This window comes from Rutidosis leptorrhynchoides, chromosome 2 (genome assembly GCF_046630445.1).
Source record: "Rutidosis leptorrhynchoides isolate AG116_Rl617_1_P2 chromosome 2, CSIRO_AGI_Rlap_v1, whole genome shotgun sequence".
NCBI classification, from domain to species: domain Eukaryota; kingdom Viridiplantae; phylum Streptophyta; class Magnoliopsida; order Asterales; family Asteraceae; genus Rutidosis; species Rutidosis leptorrhynchoides.
In genome coordinates, this window is record NC_092334.1 from 504,967,544 (window position 1) to 504,984,216 (window position 16,673).

At 33.7% G+C, this 16,673-nt stretch overlaps 3 protein-coding genes across 5 annotated transcripts; 1 reads left to right on the top strand and 2 right to left on the bottom strand.

The window, feature by feature from the left end:
• Positions 1 to 1,737: 1,737 nt before the first annotated feature.
• LOC139892774 (annexin Gh1-like) lies at positions 1,738 to 3,900 on the bottom strand. Its single transcript, XM_071875897.1, has 5 exons — positions 3,760 to 3,900; positions 3,310 to 3,455; positions 2,974 to 3,192; positions 2,667 to 2,879; positions 1,738 to 2,332 (listed from the first exon to the last, which is right to left on the bottom strand). Exons 1-5 carry the CDS (start codon positions 3,830 to 3,832, stop codon positions 2,036 to 2,038), a joined length of 948 nt encoding a protein of 315 aa, XP_071731998.1. The 5' UTR covers positions 3,833 to 3,900; the 3' UTR covers positions 1,738 to 2,035.
• Positions 3,901 to 5,685: 1,785 nt separating this feature from the next.
• On the bottom strand, positions 5,686 to 9,785 carry LOC139892775 (serine/arginine-rich splicing factor SC35-like). 3 transcript variants are annotated; one of them, XR_011774234.1, is made up of 11 exons: positions 9,636 to 9,785; positions 9,470 to 9,548; positions 9,304 to 9,383; positions 9,155 to 9,221; positions 9,002 to 9,073; positions 8,205 to 8,411; positions 7,444 to 7,630; positions 7,263 to 7,367; positions 6,963 to 7,091; positions 6,639 to 6,863; positions 5,686 to 6,092 (listed from the first exon to the last, which is right to left on the bottom strand). XR_011774234.1 is itself a non-coding variant. In XM_071875898.1 (8 exons), the coding sequence occupies exons 1-8, from the start codon at positions 9,709 to 9,711 to the stop codon at positions 7,362 to 7,364; spliced, it is 774 nt and encodes a 257-aa protein (XP_071731999.1). In that variant the 5' UTR covers positions 9,712 to 9,785; the 3' UTR covers positions 7,145 to 7,361. The 3 variants fall into 3 exon arrangements, 1 of the variants encoding a protein (XP_071731999.1); XR_011774233.1 differs by lacking the exon at positions 5,686 to 6,092 and having other exon boundaries at positions 6,520 to 6,863; XM_071875898.1 differs by lacking the exons at positions 5,686 to 6,092; positions 6,639 to 6,863; positions 6,963 to 7,091 and having other exon boundaries at positions 7,145 to 7,367.
• Positions 9,786 to 12,770: 2,985 nt separating this feature from the next.
• On the top strand, positions 12,771 to 13,527 carry LOC139889511 (uncharacterized). The gene is made up of 2 exons (XM_071872458.1): positions 12,771 to 12,794; positions 12,880 to 13,527. The coding sequence occupies exons 1-2, from the start codon at positions 12,771 to 12,773 to the stop codon at positions 13,525 to 13,527; spliced, it is 672 nt and encodes a 223-aa protein (XP_071728559.1).
• Positions 13,528 to 16,673: the final 3,146 nt, after the last annotated feature.

Genomic DNA, 16,673 nt, shown 5'->3' on the forward strand with positions numbered 1-16,673 from the left:
AAAACACATACCACCTAGATTCTTCTCATACACTCAAAATCTCATTAAGGACAACCAGATTGAAATGAGATATGTGCAATCTAGCAAAAACTCTGCTGATCTTTTCACGAAAGCACTTCCAACTGCTATTTTCAGAACACACGTTCATAACATTGGCATGAGACATGTTCAAAAGATGTAACAGCTGAAGCGATGTCTACTTGAGGGGGAGTCAACTCCATGCTGCACTCTTTTTCCCTTAGCTAAAGTTTTTTCCCACTGGGTTTTCTTTAGCAAGGTTTTTAACGAGGCAGTAATTTATAGTTGATCTTCAACAAAATAAAATTGCTATCCAAGGGGGAGTGTTATAATAATAATAATAATATAGATATGGATAGTCAATTTTGGTGTATACATATAGTCAATTTTGGTACACAAAGTATGTATTTTTATATTGAGATTTTAGGCTATAAATACTCATGAATGCAAGCATTAAACTTGCACCATTTCTCACACTTACAAAGTGTTTCTTTCTTTCTCTCCATTATCATCTTTGTTCTTACACTTCATTATTAGTATTCTAAATCAAGAATCAAATCACTAAAGGTAGTTATAAGCCTACTGAATTATAACATCAAGAATCAAACCACTAAAGGTAGTTATAAGCCTACTGAATTATAACATCAAGAATCAAACCACTAAAGGTAGTTATAAGCCTACTGAATTATAACAATATCGTTTTTTTTACATTTATTACATTATTTTATATTACATTATTTTAGTTATTAATATTTATTATTTATTATATATACATAAGAACTATTAATTTACATAATAAATGATATACAGTGAAACCTCTATAAATTAATAATGTTGGGACAGAGATATTTTATTAATTTAGCGAGATATTATTATATCGATAAATTAATAAATTATCAATTTAAAAAAATTGGCTTATATTTGTGATCAAGTCTCAAATTAATGTATCGGCATTCAAAATTATCATGTGCGTTCACTTTATCTATTTGAATAAAACATAAACAGGGACCTTTAAAATTCTCATGTATGTACATTCACACATTAATGAACTTGTCAAGTTCAACGTATATTGAGATTTCAAAAAAAAATAGTAATTATTAATTTATAGTTTTGTGGGGACCAATATATTTATATTGAGATTTCAAAAAAATTATTATCTTATTATTTTATCGATTGGGGTCTAAATTTAAACTGGTCCCAAGTTGGGACCGGATAAATTATTAATTTTATCGAGGTTATTAATTTATCGAGTATTAAATTAAAGAGGTTTTACTGTAACATGAATGCTTTCATAAATTTTTGACGGATGAAACTTTTTGTGCTCGACCCATTTGACTCATTCACAAAATCCATTAGACCCATTTCTATTTATTGATCTTTGAGTATTGATCCATTAGACCCGTTCCTTCATTTTTTTTATAGGACTCAATAGACTGGAGAGAAACCCATTTGGATCTTTTTTTAAATTTTGATATACATTGTTAGGTTTAATTTTTCTCAAGACCCAATTGACCTGAAAGCTTGACCCATTTGACCCGAATTAAAGTGTATAGGTCACAATTGCCAGGTCTATTATTTATTCAAGATTTCTCTAAGGTAGCATGACCTTTGACTGCATTGACTTACAAGGAAGAAGTATGATTGATCCAAATAGCAGGAGTCTGCCTACTAATCAACTGTTAAAGCATAAGTTAACCTCTGAAATGCCACAAATTTGGATATATGAAATTATCTCGGCTAGTCTTTAGCATTCTTGATTTGATACCATAGATTTTCGAACACCAAACGTTATCACAAGTCCAAAAGAAATTATTATTCATAAAATACCAGCATACATAATACGCGGAGTACTCGACATAGAAAAAAGATGACCGGGTTTATTAGCACACACGCTCACAGAAATGAAGGCACGAAACACACCCAAAACCACATCGCCACATAACAAAATCTCAGAAATCAGAAACAACATTAAATCGATACATACTCAAGGCCGGTGGCTGTTTTAGAATTTTTAGTTCTAAGCATCAGCACAACCGATAAGAGCCAAAAGCATCTGTTCGTAATCTCCTCTAGTGTCCTTAGCAATCGCCTTCTCTAGAGGGACGCTGTTCCTCTTTTGATACTGTTCTTTTATGGTTTTCATGTCAACTTCAGCTCGTGTAGCAATAACCCGAGTTAGTGCACCCTCATCCGTTCCCGTTTTGTTGATCGATAGCCTAACTACCTTCTCAAAGTACTTCTCAGGGTACGTTAGGCACTTTATGGTTGATCTTAGTAACGCAAGGTACTCGTCTTTTGGATCTTCCTTCAAATCCTGCAATTTAAAATCATCAATCACAAATTTTGATCATTGAAGAATATATGAGTAATAGAATTAGGGGTGGTTTATTTTTTTCTGTATTAATTCTATTTGGCTCTTAATGAGAAGGGGTTTCTGATTCTACGTCTCCTAGAAACAAATCAATTTTCAGATTAAACACAGATTAAGTGACAAAGAAACGGCAATTTTACTTACTGAATTAAGAGCTCTACAGAAACACAGAAACAGCTCATTAAGAGGAAACTAAAACACAGTCTTACTGAACAACCCCTCCCACGTTTGAAAAAAGATAAGAACTTTTAGGCCTGGTTTGTACTCATCCTCATACCTTGTTGATATCTTTTCCAAACTGATTTTTGTACTGGTTGAGTGTCGCATTGATCTGCACTTTGCTTCTCGTGGCGAGGATTCTGATGAAATCATCGTCATTGTAGCATTTGTCACTAATTTTCTCATGGAGCAACTTGGCTTCGGTTTTTGCAAGAGTCATGTTCACTTCGGTCCCCTCGTAACGATACGTCGCCACTAGAGGCAACAACAGCTACAACAACAACAGCACAAGTTTTAGCCCATCTACACTGTTATGATAAAGTTTTTGAAATATGGGTATTATGGTTTCATTAAAAAGGTTATACCTTTCGGAAGTCGCCAGTTGTGTGATAAGCAACATCCTCTTCAATGGATTTCTTATAACAAGTATGATAAGCTTTTTTTGCAAGGAGCAGATCATGTGCCGATCTAGTACAAACAATCTCCACAAGTACTTGATTACTTTTAGTCCATCTTTTCGTAGCTTCGTTGGCCAAATACGCATCACGTTCAGATGCATCAAGTGCCCAAAGATGAACCAACCTCTAAACAAAATCAAAAAAATTCAAACCCATATCAAGAAATCTGATCTTGATCTCATCTGTTATCTGTTATCTGTTATATATATTATAGTACTATCTAAAAGTTGAATTAAAATTAACCTCAAAGTCATTGGAGAGCTCCTTATCGAGCGATTTAAGGAGATCTTCATTGTAAGTAGAAGCATAAGTTTCTCGAATATGTTTTCGTTGTTCGGCATTTCGATGAGACAAGATCGAAATGATCAGATCCTCATTTGTTCCCCATCCTTCAAAAATAGTATAACAACAAGTTTGATCACAGAACAATCATAGATAATTCTAATCCTATTCAAACTTAGTCATAGATACATAAAGAAGAGATATCATCTAAAGGTTAACGATTACTATCTTTAAAAATTGCATACATTTATATCATCGGATTGAATTCATCATTATATTTTTCTATGAGACTAGATCAAACTCGTGTCAACACCATATATATGTATGTATATATATATATATATATATATATATATATATATATATATATATATATATATATATAGACAGTTTACATACGCATAGATATACCTGAAAAGGCTTTCCGGAGCTGTTCAACATCGTCGGTGACGGAGGTATGTGCCGGAACTGTGATGGTCGACATTTTTTCAGTTATCTTTTTCTTGAATTATTGCAGACTGTTACTTGACTTTTTATTTTGTTTGTGATAAAGTTATGGTTATAAATAACATCACACCATCAACGATCCTATTATTAATTATTATTATAAATTATAATTCTATTCAAGATTGCAAAATTCGCTATTCGGGGATTAATCGGTCGAGACTTTGGAAGGATTAATCGACAATTCGGGGATTAATCGGAGATTAATCGGATTGTACTGTATACATTTAAATATTAAATTTTAAAAATATATGTGTAACTATAGATAAAAACCATAAATATAAAGATAATTTTTAACATAATTGTCTAAAATTGTTCATTTTGCTTCAAAACTATAAAATTCTAGTTTAAATTCATGTTATAATGTTAATCATTTTATATTTTGACTAAATTTGATTACCAAATTCGATTTTGATCCATCAATTGACGTTGACCGTTTAATTAAACGAATTTTTAAAAATCGGAACGGATTGCTCATAAAAATGATTAATCGGGGATTAATCGATGAGTAATCGGGTTTTTTACAACACTGATTATATTAGTTATGAATAGTAACCAGGGGCATTTTCGACTTTTTACTTTTTTATTTTTTTTATTTTAACTAAATTTCATTTTTACCAACAAAGCCCCCCACACTTTTTTGAAAAATTCAAATCGACCCTCCAAATATGGGGTAAAGTGTCAAATAACCATTTTAATAAAAAAAATCTTAAATAAACTCCACCCAAATATTCAATGGGTCATATCTTCTCGCTCGCAGCGAGTTAAATTTTTCCGACACCATCGTTAAACTCGAAATAATTTTAGGAACACAATGTCACTAGCTATACGCAAAACGGACATTTTTTAAAAAACGCTAAATATTTGAGGTACTTTTCATACACGTTGCGTTAAATTTTTAAAAGTCGACAATTCCATAGCGAAACGCGGAGATGCACATATATTGTTAATTTAAAATAACATTTAAATCTCCCACGGGTTATACCTTTTAGTTCGACTCGAGTTGCGCTTCAACGACATCGTTAGCCACAAAATAATTTTACTAAACGCAATAAAATACATTGAAAACCGAACACCCGGCGCGAAGCGAGGGTTCGATAACTAGGTATTATGATGATAATAATAAATAAATAAATTATCATGAATATAAATTAAAATTAAAAGGTTAAAAAAATTAATATTAATAATTAAATTAATGAAATGGTGTGCCATACTTCTTTAGTACGGAGTAATTTATTATTAATGAAAATATATTTTTTAAAGATTATTAACATATTTACCACCTATAACAAAAATATATAAATCTTACCCTTTTCCTCTCTTCAAGTAAAGCAAACTTGTCGGCAATAACGTTGATTTCAATTTAAATTTAAATTAAAGGTTATTTATTTGGCTGATGGACTGATTGTATACGTGCATTAAAAATCAACATCTTGTCAAATTCATAGATGGATCCAAATCCAAATAAATAAATAGATTAATAATGGATTTTCCATCTACTTAGCCACGTCGCATAAATCAAAAAATAAAAAAAGAAAATCCACTTTTCTAGTTTATTCAACGTATATACCTTTAATATGGGGATCCACGTTCCAATTTAAGTTGCCGCGTTTTCATACATCTACTTTAACCAATAAAGTCCAATTATGCATTTTCTGTCGACATTAAGACTAATATCCAATCCTTTAAAATTTATAAGTACTACTTTCTCCGCCTTCAATTCCAACTTCACGTATGTAGATATAATTAAAAAAAAAAATAAAACTGAAAAGTAAACATAAAGCACAATTTATGACAATTTCTTAAACTGTGTGTTTTATATATGTGAACTATTAATATTTATAAATTGTGCATTTTTTGTCTGTAAATTATTATTAATATGGGACGGGACGACGTACTTTTATTTCACTACCGAGTATTTCTCAAATCAGCAATTTAGAGTATCTATCAAACCAAATTCTACTATCTTGAGCAATTTTTCACTAACCACCAGATATTACATTAAATCCTTTATACATTTATAGGACAGGATTTCAGAAAACCTCGATAGCCCAAGATAATACAATTCAAGGACTTCTTCCCTCATTCTCATCAAATTGGGGGCCGAGCTGGGCTTGCAGCAGAATGAATATGCTGAGACGTCCAAATAAGCAGAGAAAGGAATTGCATCTCCTTTCTTCAATTTCAGTCTCCATTAGTTCACAAAATTGAATGGCCAATTCTTTTAAATAACAACTTATCTACATAAAAGAGTATACAGCAGGTACAGCGCTGCCTTAATTATGTTGTACTTTTTCAACATTTATCATCACAAAAATGGACATTACACGCATTCTAATTTCTACCAAGCCGCAATACCAGTCTAAAATCAGATACTCTTACCAGTTTTGAAGATGCCAATAACGAAAATGAGACAAAACATACTAGAATTTATCAACTAAGGGACATACTAAGAAACTACAAGGACAAACAATTACTTTGAAGTTGTTTCAGGCAACTTGCCCCCGTGATTGAAAGACTTTTCCAACTAGTATACAATCTTAAGTCAAAGAAATATGACCTTTCAAAAAATTAAGTTAATAACTTTTCACAATCCTTCTCTAAAAGAAGTATGTAGAAGACAGATTTGTGTAAAACTACTAGTAAAAAGATGATCAACAAAAGAAATTAGGCACAATGGTATCAACAAAAATTTACAAAACAATAAGCTTTACTATAGTTAGAACCTACTACGATTTATAAGCTGCAATCAGATGATTAACCAATAATTTAAAAGTTAATGGCACCTGTGGGATTCAAACCAGCTCCCAAGTCATACCAACTTATCACAGTTTTGGATTAATGAACCCAGCTACAATGTTGACATGACTTTCAAGCTGACTCTATATTCATCGTTCACAGCATAGCAGAGTACTAATAATGAAAATCAGGTGCGGCATATAACTGCATCAGCTACAGCTAAGGCAATATCAACTTCAACAATCTTTTCTAACCATCCAGCTATACAGCCTCTTTTATAGCCCAAAAACAAAACAATCATAAGAACAATGATCAGGCCAAAAGTCAAAACCCTAACTTGACTTCAACACTAAGGTGTACTGGACTCTTACCATCCACATTATCATCATCACAAACGTAATATATTGTGCAACCAGCAACACTAGATATCAACCAACTGCCAACTAACAGCTGCTGCACCATTTCTCACCAACAGCATACAGCATACAGCAACATAAACACTATAGTTCATGTCAAAAAAATTCAGTATGCATGCATAAAAAGCAGGGCAATAGATATAAGACATCCATAAATATCTGAAAGACAAAATCTTGACACAAAACATGCATGAAATCCAGCATGAACCGAACATTAATTGGACATAAACAAAATAGTACAACAGAAAAATTAACCTTAACGGGTTCCAACAATTCATCCAAGTCATCATAAAACAAAACACTGATCTTCAGTTCATACCGACACATGTGACCTTTTAAAGCTTAGCTCCCTTCTCACTCCTGAAATAAAAAACTTAGTTAATCAGCATCATAGACTAGCCTAATATTTCAAATGGAAAAATCTAGCAGTACTTACATCAGCATCAGAACGTTGTGGAGAAGGACTTCGAGAGTCAGCTTTGCCACCTGGCGAAACACTTTTTGGAGTAGCTGATCGTTCCTTTTCAGCAGATGATACAGGACTCCTGCTTCTTGAAAGTGATCGACGAGGAGACGGACTCCTACGCGGACTAGCACTGCATCGAGCAGCAGGAGAAACACTCCTACACAATACAGTTTAAAATCTAAAAATTAGTTATAAAAAAAAAGAAACAGATAACATATGTGTATATATGTATGTGTGTATATGTGTGTCTGTGTGTGTGCGCGCGTCCGCACGTGCATGTATGTATATGTATATATGTACGTATGTATGTATGTGTGTGTGTGTGTGTGCATATGTGTGTGTGTGTATCTATGTGTGTGTCTATGGTGTTGTTTGTTTTTCTGTTAGCACATCTTATTATGTCTTATGTCTTCGAGCCAAGAGACGTTTTTTAATGCAGACAGTCTGTTTTTCTGAAAGCATAAGATAAAATAATGTCTTATTATGTCTGCAGTCTCGCAGACTTAGAAATATGCTTCTAAGTGCTAAGACAGAATTAAGTTATTTTGCAGACATAAAAACAAACAGTCTACAGACATGGTCCGCAGATCTTCAGAACAAAACATCTTAAAAAAAACAGCACCTATGTGTGTGTACCATGCATACATTTACCTGACCCAACAACTTTAAGATAAAGTGAGATAGTGTACTGGAAAAACATGAGGTTGAGAATGCATGTAACATATGTATACCTGATTGGAGACCGACTTTTAGCCTTTTCATCATCATATCTGGATCTCCTGCGTTCTCTACGATAATCTGGACTTCTGCTGCGACTCCTGCTGCGATAACGATCCCTGTCCCTACCACGAGGCCTATCGTGTTCATATCGATCCCTGCTTCTGCTACGGTATCTCCGCCTGTAGTCTCTGTCCCTATAATCATCTCTATGCCTGGAACTACAATCAGAATACAGACAAGACACTAATGTGAAGAAAGGCCATATATAATGTAAAACCAGTATGCGCATAGTAGAGAGGACAAAAATAATCATGGTTAATAAATCTAGCAAAATAGAATGATAATAATAGCAAGTAGCCAAGTATTTACGAAAAGTTTAGAAATCAAACATAACAATTGGGTAACCGATAATTAACAAGAAGTATTCATCGGCCGGCCAGTTTGGAGTAATGAAAATATATAGTCAACATCTTGAGATATTATCCAACAATGACTCAAATAAACAGTAAAGGGAAATACTAGTTTACTAGAATATAGAACCGTATTAACATATTATTTAAATACATAAAATCCATATATACTTTGATAGAACGAATAACGCTTGATTTCAAGAAAGAACTTCAAAGAAAATCTTAAATTTGTATTATACAACAATTTTATCTATTTTATGTTTTCCCGGAATGTTCATATATCAATTTCTTACTAAGTGGACAAACTAAAATCAGATCACTCCTTTCAAATTCTATGAATAACTTGTATACCCAGTTAATAAACGCTAAGCCTATGGTTGCTTCGAAAAAGTCTTTACCTTGGCCTTGGACTTCGGCTCCTTGAGCTTCCCTTCAACTTCTCTACAGGTTCCAGTATCCTTCCCCTATGACTAAAACAAAACAATAAAATAAATATTAATGCACAATATGTGTTAACATATTCATATAACCAACATCAAAATATGACTCACATTCGTTCAGCATCAGGCCCATATTTCGCAAACTGAACCATTATCTCTCTTCCATCAACAACTCTTCCTACAAAACACGTAAATACATATTATTTAACCCCTAAATATACAAAATACATATACATACACATATATACATCAATCCTCACCATCAAGTTTCTCCACTGCTTTCTGTGCCTCATCAGCATACTTATATCGAACAAACGCAAACCCTCTCGAATCCCCAGTCCTAAAATCAAATCAATTAAATAACCCTAAATTTTACAGGACTGAATCGAATAAATATAGTAAAATATAATAATAATTAAGATGTACCTTCGATCTCTAGGAATGAAAACATCAACAACTTTCCCATACTTATCAAAAAGTGGGAACAAATCATCAGCAGTTGTACCTGTGTAAAAAAAATAATTTTGAATTATAGTAGTAACAAATTAGGGCTTTCAAAAATAAAATCATATTTACAAAATTGTAAGCTTACGGAAGGTAATATTAAGAACGAGCAACGAATAAGTGTCGCTAATGTCCGGTGGACCTGCTCTTCCAAAGTGCGACATGATTGATTAATAGTTGTTCGAACGGGCGATTTTAGGGTTAGGGTTTGTATGTGTTGGTGAGATAGATATAATAAATTGTTATCTCTAACAAACGCGTTGCGGCCCGAAATAAAGGGATAAAAACTTTGACAGAATTTCATTAATGTACCCTAAGGTTTGTTCGTTTGTAATATAAGGACCTTTTGGTCTGATGCTGTTTGTAACATTACAATGGACATTTCACAAGCAAATTGTCTTGTATGTTCACTATGATAGTTATTCTACATAAGATGATTCATGTTTGTTCATATGTAGTTTTTTTTTTACCGATAATAAAAACAAGTTAGATTTTTTTTCACGAAATTGGTATTTTTGCATGTTATTGAATGTTCAATCACTCTCTCAGGACAGAGCATGTGTGTATACTTTATACGAACTCCCCATGTAGTGTAATTTGGAATATTGTATGTTCGTGATTACATGGCGCCCTGGTGCTTGTGTGGAGGTTACTACTTAACCATTTGAAGTTGTTAGAACGTAGGTACGGTTGTAGATTCGAGCAAATAAGTGTTATCTATTCAGCTCTTTATGCATGACTTATTCCTACTTTACAACTTACCCATTTGAAGTTTTAATGCTTTTTATTGGCTAATAAGCATTATCCGTTCGGTTTCTTTCCTAATGTCTTATAAAATGCTAAATTTGAACCAATGTAGCAATAGTTAAGTACCTTTGTGTTTTTGGTCCAGTGTTAATGACCCATACCTCTTTGTTAGAGGTTTGGAGTTTGATTTCCGGGGTGTACAATGCACACAAGGATATTCCCTTAATCTTGAAATTCACCCAAAGTCGCCTTCGCACATCGCGTTGCGGGTGCAGCGGGGAGGGGGGTTTTACTGGTCATGCCCTCGGATTGGTCCGGATTTCCTCTAGGGCAGCAGTGAGGGTGGGTTATGCAATTGCGGGAGATGATCGCGTGAGTAGTGTAGGATTAATGCGCAATGTACAACACATAACTATATGGCTGAATTCATGTGAGCTTTTGAGGTCACACACATATACACCTAGACGTCAATTAATAATATATACGCGATGTATATTACTCAAGTAATTAAATAAAAATAATTAATTAATTAATTAGTTAATTAATTTATATAATTATATTAAGTTGTATTACGTATTTGCCAAGAAAGAAGTTTTGATTTTCGATATAAAATTTATATTTGGAATGGATACGAGTGTATCCTAAAAATCATAAACCGACTTATCAATGTATCGATATATATTTATGTTGATCCTTGTTTCGATATAACAAAAAATATAGAGAGAAAAAACCCACAACTTGCTTGCTCATTATTTTGCATTCGACTGAAAGCAACAAAATCTCACCAATCAAATTCGTTTTCTATAGCAAAACTAAACTACCTGCGATTCTTTTTATTTCGAACGAAACAATTTTATTTCAATTTTTGTCTTTGAGATTTAAATAAATAAATAATCCTAGTGATTATTTACTATTACTTGACGGGACTAGCAAATCCGTTTGACGTTGTTTGAAGTGTAGTGTGGACTACCCTAGCGACAATCATACTTTTGATTGTTAGTTTCTCTTCCTTCAATCCGGTTCTTTAAGAAAGGTATAAACTTTTGATCTCTCTTGTTATTTATTTATTTAACCGTATAAATCATATGGATCCATTTTGGTGATTTATTATCAATATAATTAATACGCTTTCGCTTAAAGTTATTGTTATTATGTATGTACATGATAATAATTAATTGCAAAATCGTTTTCTTAAAACCCTAAATCACCGACAGTGGTATCAGAGCCTCTTATGTTTTATACAGTTAATAATATTCATGCGCGGTTGTTATTGTTTAAATGGCTTGTGTATATATTTGTATGTTTTATTATCCATGGCCAAGACATGCATCTTGTGCCATGGAGCAAGCCATAATTATTGTCATGATTAATTGTGCATAGTCGATGAAAACCCAGACCGTGTGTATGTGTTGTGATCTTGAATGTTTATGGTTGTATGGATGACATTGTTTTGTGACCATTTATGGATGTAATTTAATCTTTTATTTTGGGAGGCCGTTTTGAGTCAATTATGTAATTTACAATTCTAGATTAGTTGTATATTATTTTATAATAAATGTAACCTCCATGATGGGATTAAAGACTTGAAGTGAACGGAATTTGGCCATCAAGACACACTTGCAGTAAAGTCAATGGACAAAAGCTGTGAGAGATGCGGTGAAGGAGTACACTTGGTCATCATGAGATCTTGACGCAAGTGGGAGCTTTTAAGGTTTACTTTTGTGATCGTCCCTTTAGTTGACCGCTTGGTTCTCATAATGGCTCGTGAGACCAAACATAGGATTTTCATCGGTTGAGGCTATGCACATACATATTATATTTTGTTATGTTTGGTTGCATTTTATATGTTATGTGATTGTGTATAAATTGCCATGTGAATTAAAAATCAAAACATAATTAAAAGCAAGTTAAAACGTTTTTAACTTGTGAGGCGAATATTGTATGCATGTAATATTCGTAATATAATTTTTCTAAAGATTATTAAAATTGTATAATATACCCGTCGAAATTTAAGTCGTGTCGTCCAATTCAGTTGAAACACTTGTCGTTATTTTTTGACTATGCGTGAGAACCTAGTTGAATTATAACTCGAGCTAATCATTATCTATGCGTGAGACCTAGATTAAATTTTACACGTTTCACAATTGGATGACTTAATCGAGTTGAGAGGTGAGACCGCAACCCGAGGCAAGGATGGGACTAAACATGCCAGCATGACACTAGTGTTAGACACTAAATGTCGTGAGTCCCATAAAGATCTAAGAGTTGCACCTGTAATGCAATTGGTGCCCGCCGCCTACCGATTGAATCCACCATTGCTAGCAGATCAACTGATGTGATAGTGGAAGCACAATGTGAATCTTAGCCTTTTACGTAAATTAAAAGTTTTATAAGTTTTTTTTTTAAACATGGGTAGTTAATTTATAAAAGGATAATTATTATTAAATATACTAAAAGAACCTTTGTTATTTTGTAGATGACATCAAACGCAATTCAATCCGTAAACAACATGACCATAAGGTCAATCCTCGAGAAGGAAAAATTGAATGGTAACAACTTCATTGACTGGTATTTAAAACCTTCAGATTGTCAAAAGGTCTGAAAGGAAGTTGCACCATCTGGAAAATCCTTTACCTGAGGCCCCACGTGAGACTGCTAGTGCTTCTGTTCGTAATGCCTATACTAAACAGTATAACGAACAACTTGAATTATCATGTCTTATGCTTGCTAGCATGACCTCTGAGCTCCAAAAGAACTTAGTGGACTACAATGCATATGACATGATTGAGGAACTCAAGACGATGTTCCAACAGCAAGCAGAACAGGAACTGTTTGAAACTGTGAAAGCATTTCACGCTTGCAAACATGAGTTGGGGAAACCGATTAGCCAATATGTCTTGAAGATGAAAGGCTATCTGGATCAATTGGAGGGCCTAGGTTATGCTATGCCACCAGTTTTTGGAGTGCACTTGATACTTACTTCACTATCCAAGGACTATGATGGATTTGTAATGAATTACAATATGCATTACATGGAAAAAACCATTCCCGAGCTGGATGCAATGCTTAAACAAGCTGAGAAGGGGCTACCAAAGAAGACTCCTGCGGTCTTAACCATAAAGGAAGGTAAAATTCAGAAAAGAAAGTCGCAAGCTGCTAGTGGAAAGGGAAAAGGAAAGGGTAAGCAAGCTTACACTCCCAAGAAGAAAATTCCACCACCAGCAAAGAAATAGCATCCCACAAAGAACATGGCTTGTCACCATTGTGGATAGATTGGTCATTGGAGACGAAACTGTGTGCTTTACTTGGAAGAGTTGAAGAAGGGAAAGGCTGGTTCGACCAGCACTTCAGGTATCTTCGTTATAGAACTCTATAATTTTCCTAATAAAACCTGGGTGTATGACACTGGTTGTGGTACTCATATTTGTAATAATATGCATGAACTTAGGAAAATTCGAAAGCTGAATAAAGGGGCTTTGAATATGTACGTTGGCAATGGTGATCGTGCAGATGTCGAAGCTATTTGAAGCTATGAGCTCATCCTCCCAAGTGGACTTATTCTTATTTTAGATAAATGTCATTATGCACCTTCTATTACTAGATGTGTTATTTTGGTTTCTCGTTTGAAGGATAATGGTTTTAATCATGCATTCACAGATTATGGTATTTCAGCTTCTAAGGATAATTTTTTATTTTTTATTTTAATGCTATTCCTAGAGATGGTATTTTTGAAATTGACATGCATAATCTTGTTCCAAACGAAAGTTCTATATTTAAGTAGCTCTAAGAAATTCAAGCATGATTTGAATTCCACATATCTATGGCATTGTCGTCTTGGTCATATAAACAAGAAATGCATAACAAAGCTGCAACACGATGGGCTTTTTGAGTCAACCGAAAATGAGTCGTTTGACATATGAGAATCTTGTCTATCTGGGAAAATGACTAAAAAAAACCCTTTACCCACCAGGTTGAAAGGGCGAATGATCTACTTGGACTAATTCATACTGATGTATGTTGCCCATTTAGAACAATGTTTAGAGATGGTGCTACCTACTTCGTTACTTTTACTGATGATTTCAGTAGATATGGTTATGTTTACTTGATTAAACATAAACATGAAGTATTTGAAACGTTCAAAGCGTTTCAAAATGAAGTAGAAAATCAACTCGAAAAGACCATTAAAGTTCTACGGTCTGACCATGGAGGCGAATATATGAGTCAAGAGTTTTTAGATCATCTGAGAGATCGTGGGATTATCTCACAATTTACTCCTCCTTACACACCTCAACATAATAGGGTGTCAGAAAGGAGAAATCGAATTTTGCTTAACATGGTTCGATCAATGATGAGTCTAACTACTCTTCCAGCATCCTTTTGGGGATATGCTCTAGAGTCTGTTGCACGCATTCTCAACATGGTTCCAACCAAGAAGGTAAACAAGACACCATATGAAATATGGCATGGGAAGGTCCCAAAATCGTCTTACTCGAAAGTCTGGGGTTGTGAGGCTCACGTGAAGCGTGATACACCAAACAAACTTGAGTCCAGAACTATCAAGTGTATCTTTGTAGGATACCCAAAGAAAACAATGGGATACTTGTAACGACCCGTCAAAATCGCTATTGACGCGGCACGTTAATCATTGATTTCACAGTGAGGTGTTGACCTCTATATAATACGTTTTTGATAAAATATTGCATTCATTAAAATAAGTGACTTTCTAAACATAGAAAGTTATAAACATGTGGGTGAGTGCTTAGGTATAAGCAAATCCCTAAAATACATAAGTTTTTATCATACAGTTTGACATCACAGTCAAATGATTTATTACACAACACAGTTTTATTTCGAATGCAATAAACTTTATACAAAGCATGAGAGACTCCATGCAGGCAACAAGCACATCACAGCGAAAGCGGTCTAAGGACCTGAGAATAAAACATGCCAAAAAGTCAACACGAATGTTGGTGAGTTATAGGTTTAATTGCTCGAGTCATAATTATATATAAAGATAGACCACAAGATTTCATCAAAAATTTATCAATAGATTCTACGTAACAGAGCACCCTGGTAACTAAACTTTAACGTTATAATGATAATTACCCCATTCGTTTTAATACACGCAAACCAACGTGTCATAAACTCAAATAACATACGTCCTTTAAAAGGCTAGCGCTCTAGCTCGGACGGGGATGTCAAGCCCTATGGATCCATATACAATTATTCGTGCCCACCAGTCCATATCCTATGTACTGGCAGCTACTAGTTACCAAAGCTAAGGGATTTTCGGTTTAACTCAGTGTAGAATTTAGTATGTACTTGTGTCTTATTGCGTTTAAAATAAATTGCATATATTCTCAGCCCAAAAATATTTAAAGTATTTAAAAAGGGAGACTATAAACTCACAGTTCAATATTGAGACTCAATATTGTAGGCAAATTGCGTAGACGTAATGATGGTAGAAGACTGTATGGTTGGCCTTGGATTCAAGAACAATACCCCGATTAATACCCAATATTTCCTTAGTTTAAAACGGTTTGAAACCCGAATTAAAAACACCCTCGTATATACCTTATTATTATTAAACTTAAATTATAATTAAAATTATTATTATAAATATAAATACAGATTATAGAAGAAGAAAAAAGAATGTGAAGAATCCGTCGAGCAAACAGGCGTATTTATAGTACTTTTCCATTTCCTGTAGCTCATGCGATCGCATGAGTTTTCAGTGTTTTTGCCATGCGATCGCATGGTCGCCTGATCTGCTTTTGTTTGCTAGTTCGTTGACATCAAATAGTGTTTACTGTAGCAAATACTGGTACTGCAGCAAATAGTGTTCAATGTAGCAAATAGTGTTTACTGTAGCAAATAGTGTTTTACTGTAGCAAAGTCGTTTTCAATGTAGCACTGTAGCAAAGTCGGTTTCACTGTAGCAAATAGTGTTTTATTGTAGCAAAGTCGGTTTCACTGTAGCAAATAGTGTTTTACTGTAGAAAAGTCGGTTTCACTGTAGCAAAATAGTGTTTTACTGTAGAAAAGTCGTTTTTACTGTAGGAAAGTCATTTTTTTACTTGTACATCTTATAATATATATATATATATATATACATATATATATATATATATATACATACATACATACATATAATTGTTCATGAATCGTCGAGAGTAGTCAAAGGTAATTGAATATATGAAATAGTTCTAAAATTTTGAGACTCAATCTAACAGACTTTGTTTAATGTGTCAAAATAATAAATCGTAAAGAGAATTGGTTTAAATAAGTAGAAATTTTTCGGGTCATTACAATACTACTTCTACTATCCAGCAGAAAACAAGGTTTTCACTGCTAGATATGCTGAGTTTTTGGAGAAGAG

Coding starts and splice junctions, on each gene's coding strand:
- LOC139892774 (XM_071875897.1), bottom strand. CDS start 3,832: ATGTCGACCATCACAGTTCCGGCACATACCTCCGTCACCGACGATGTT. Junction 3,193..3,309: donor AGCTCTCCAATGACTTTGAG/GTTAATTTTAAT, acceptor GATTTTGTTTAG/AGGTTGGTTCATCTTTGGGC. Junction 2,333..2,666: donor TTGGAAAAGATATCAACAAG/GTATGAGGATGA, acceptor TTTAAATTGCAG/GATTTGAAGGAAGATCCAAA.
- LOC139889511 (XM_071872458.1), top strand. CDS start 12,771: ATGACATCAAACGCAATTCAATCC. Junction 12,795..12,879: donor CATCAAACGCAATTCAATCC/GTAAACAACATG, acceptor TAAAACCTTCAG/ATTGTCAAAAGGTCTGAAAG.
- LOC139892775 (XM_071875898.1), bottom strand. CDS start 9,711: ATGTCGCACTTTGGAAGAGCAGGTCCACCGGACATTAGCGACACTTAT. Junction 9,384..9,469: donor TTCATTCCTAGAGATCGAAG/GTACATCTTAAT, acceptor ATTTGATTTTAG/GACTGGGGATTCGAGAGGGT. Junction 7,631..8,204: donor AAAAGTCGGTCTCCAATCAG/GTATACATATGT, acceptor TGTATTGTGTAG/GAGTGTTTCTCCTGCTGCTC.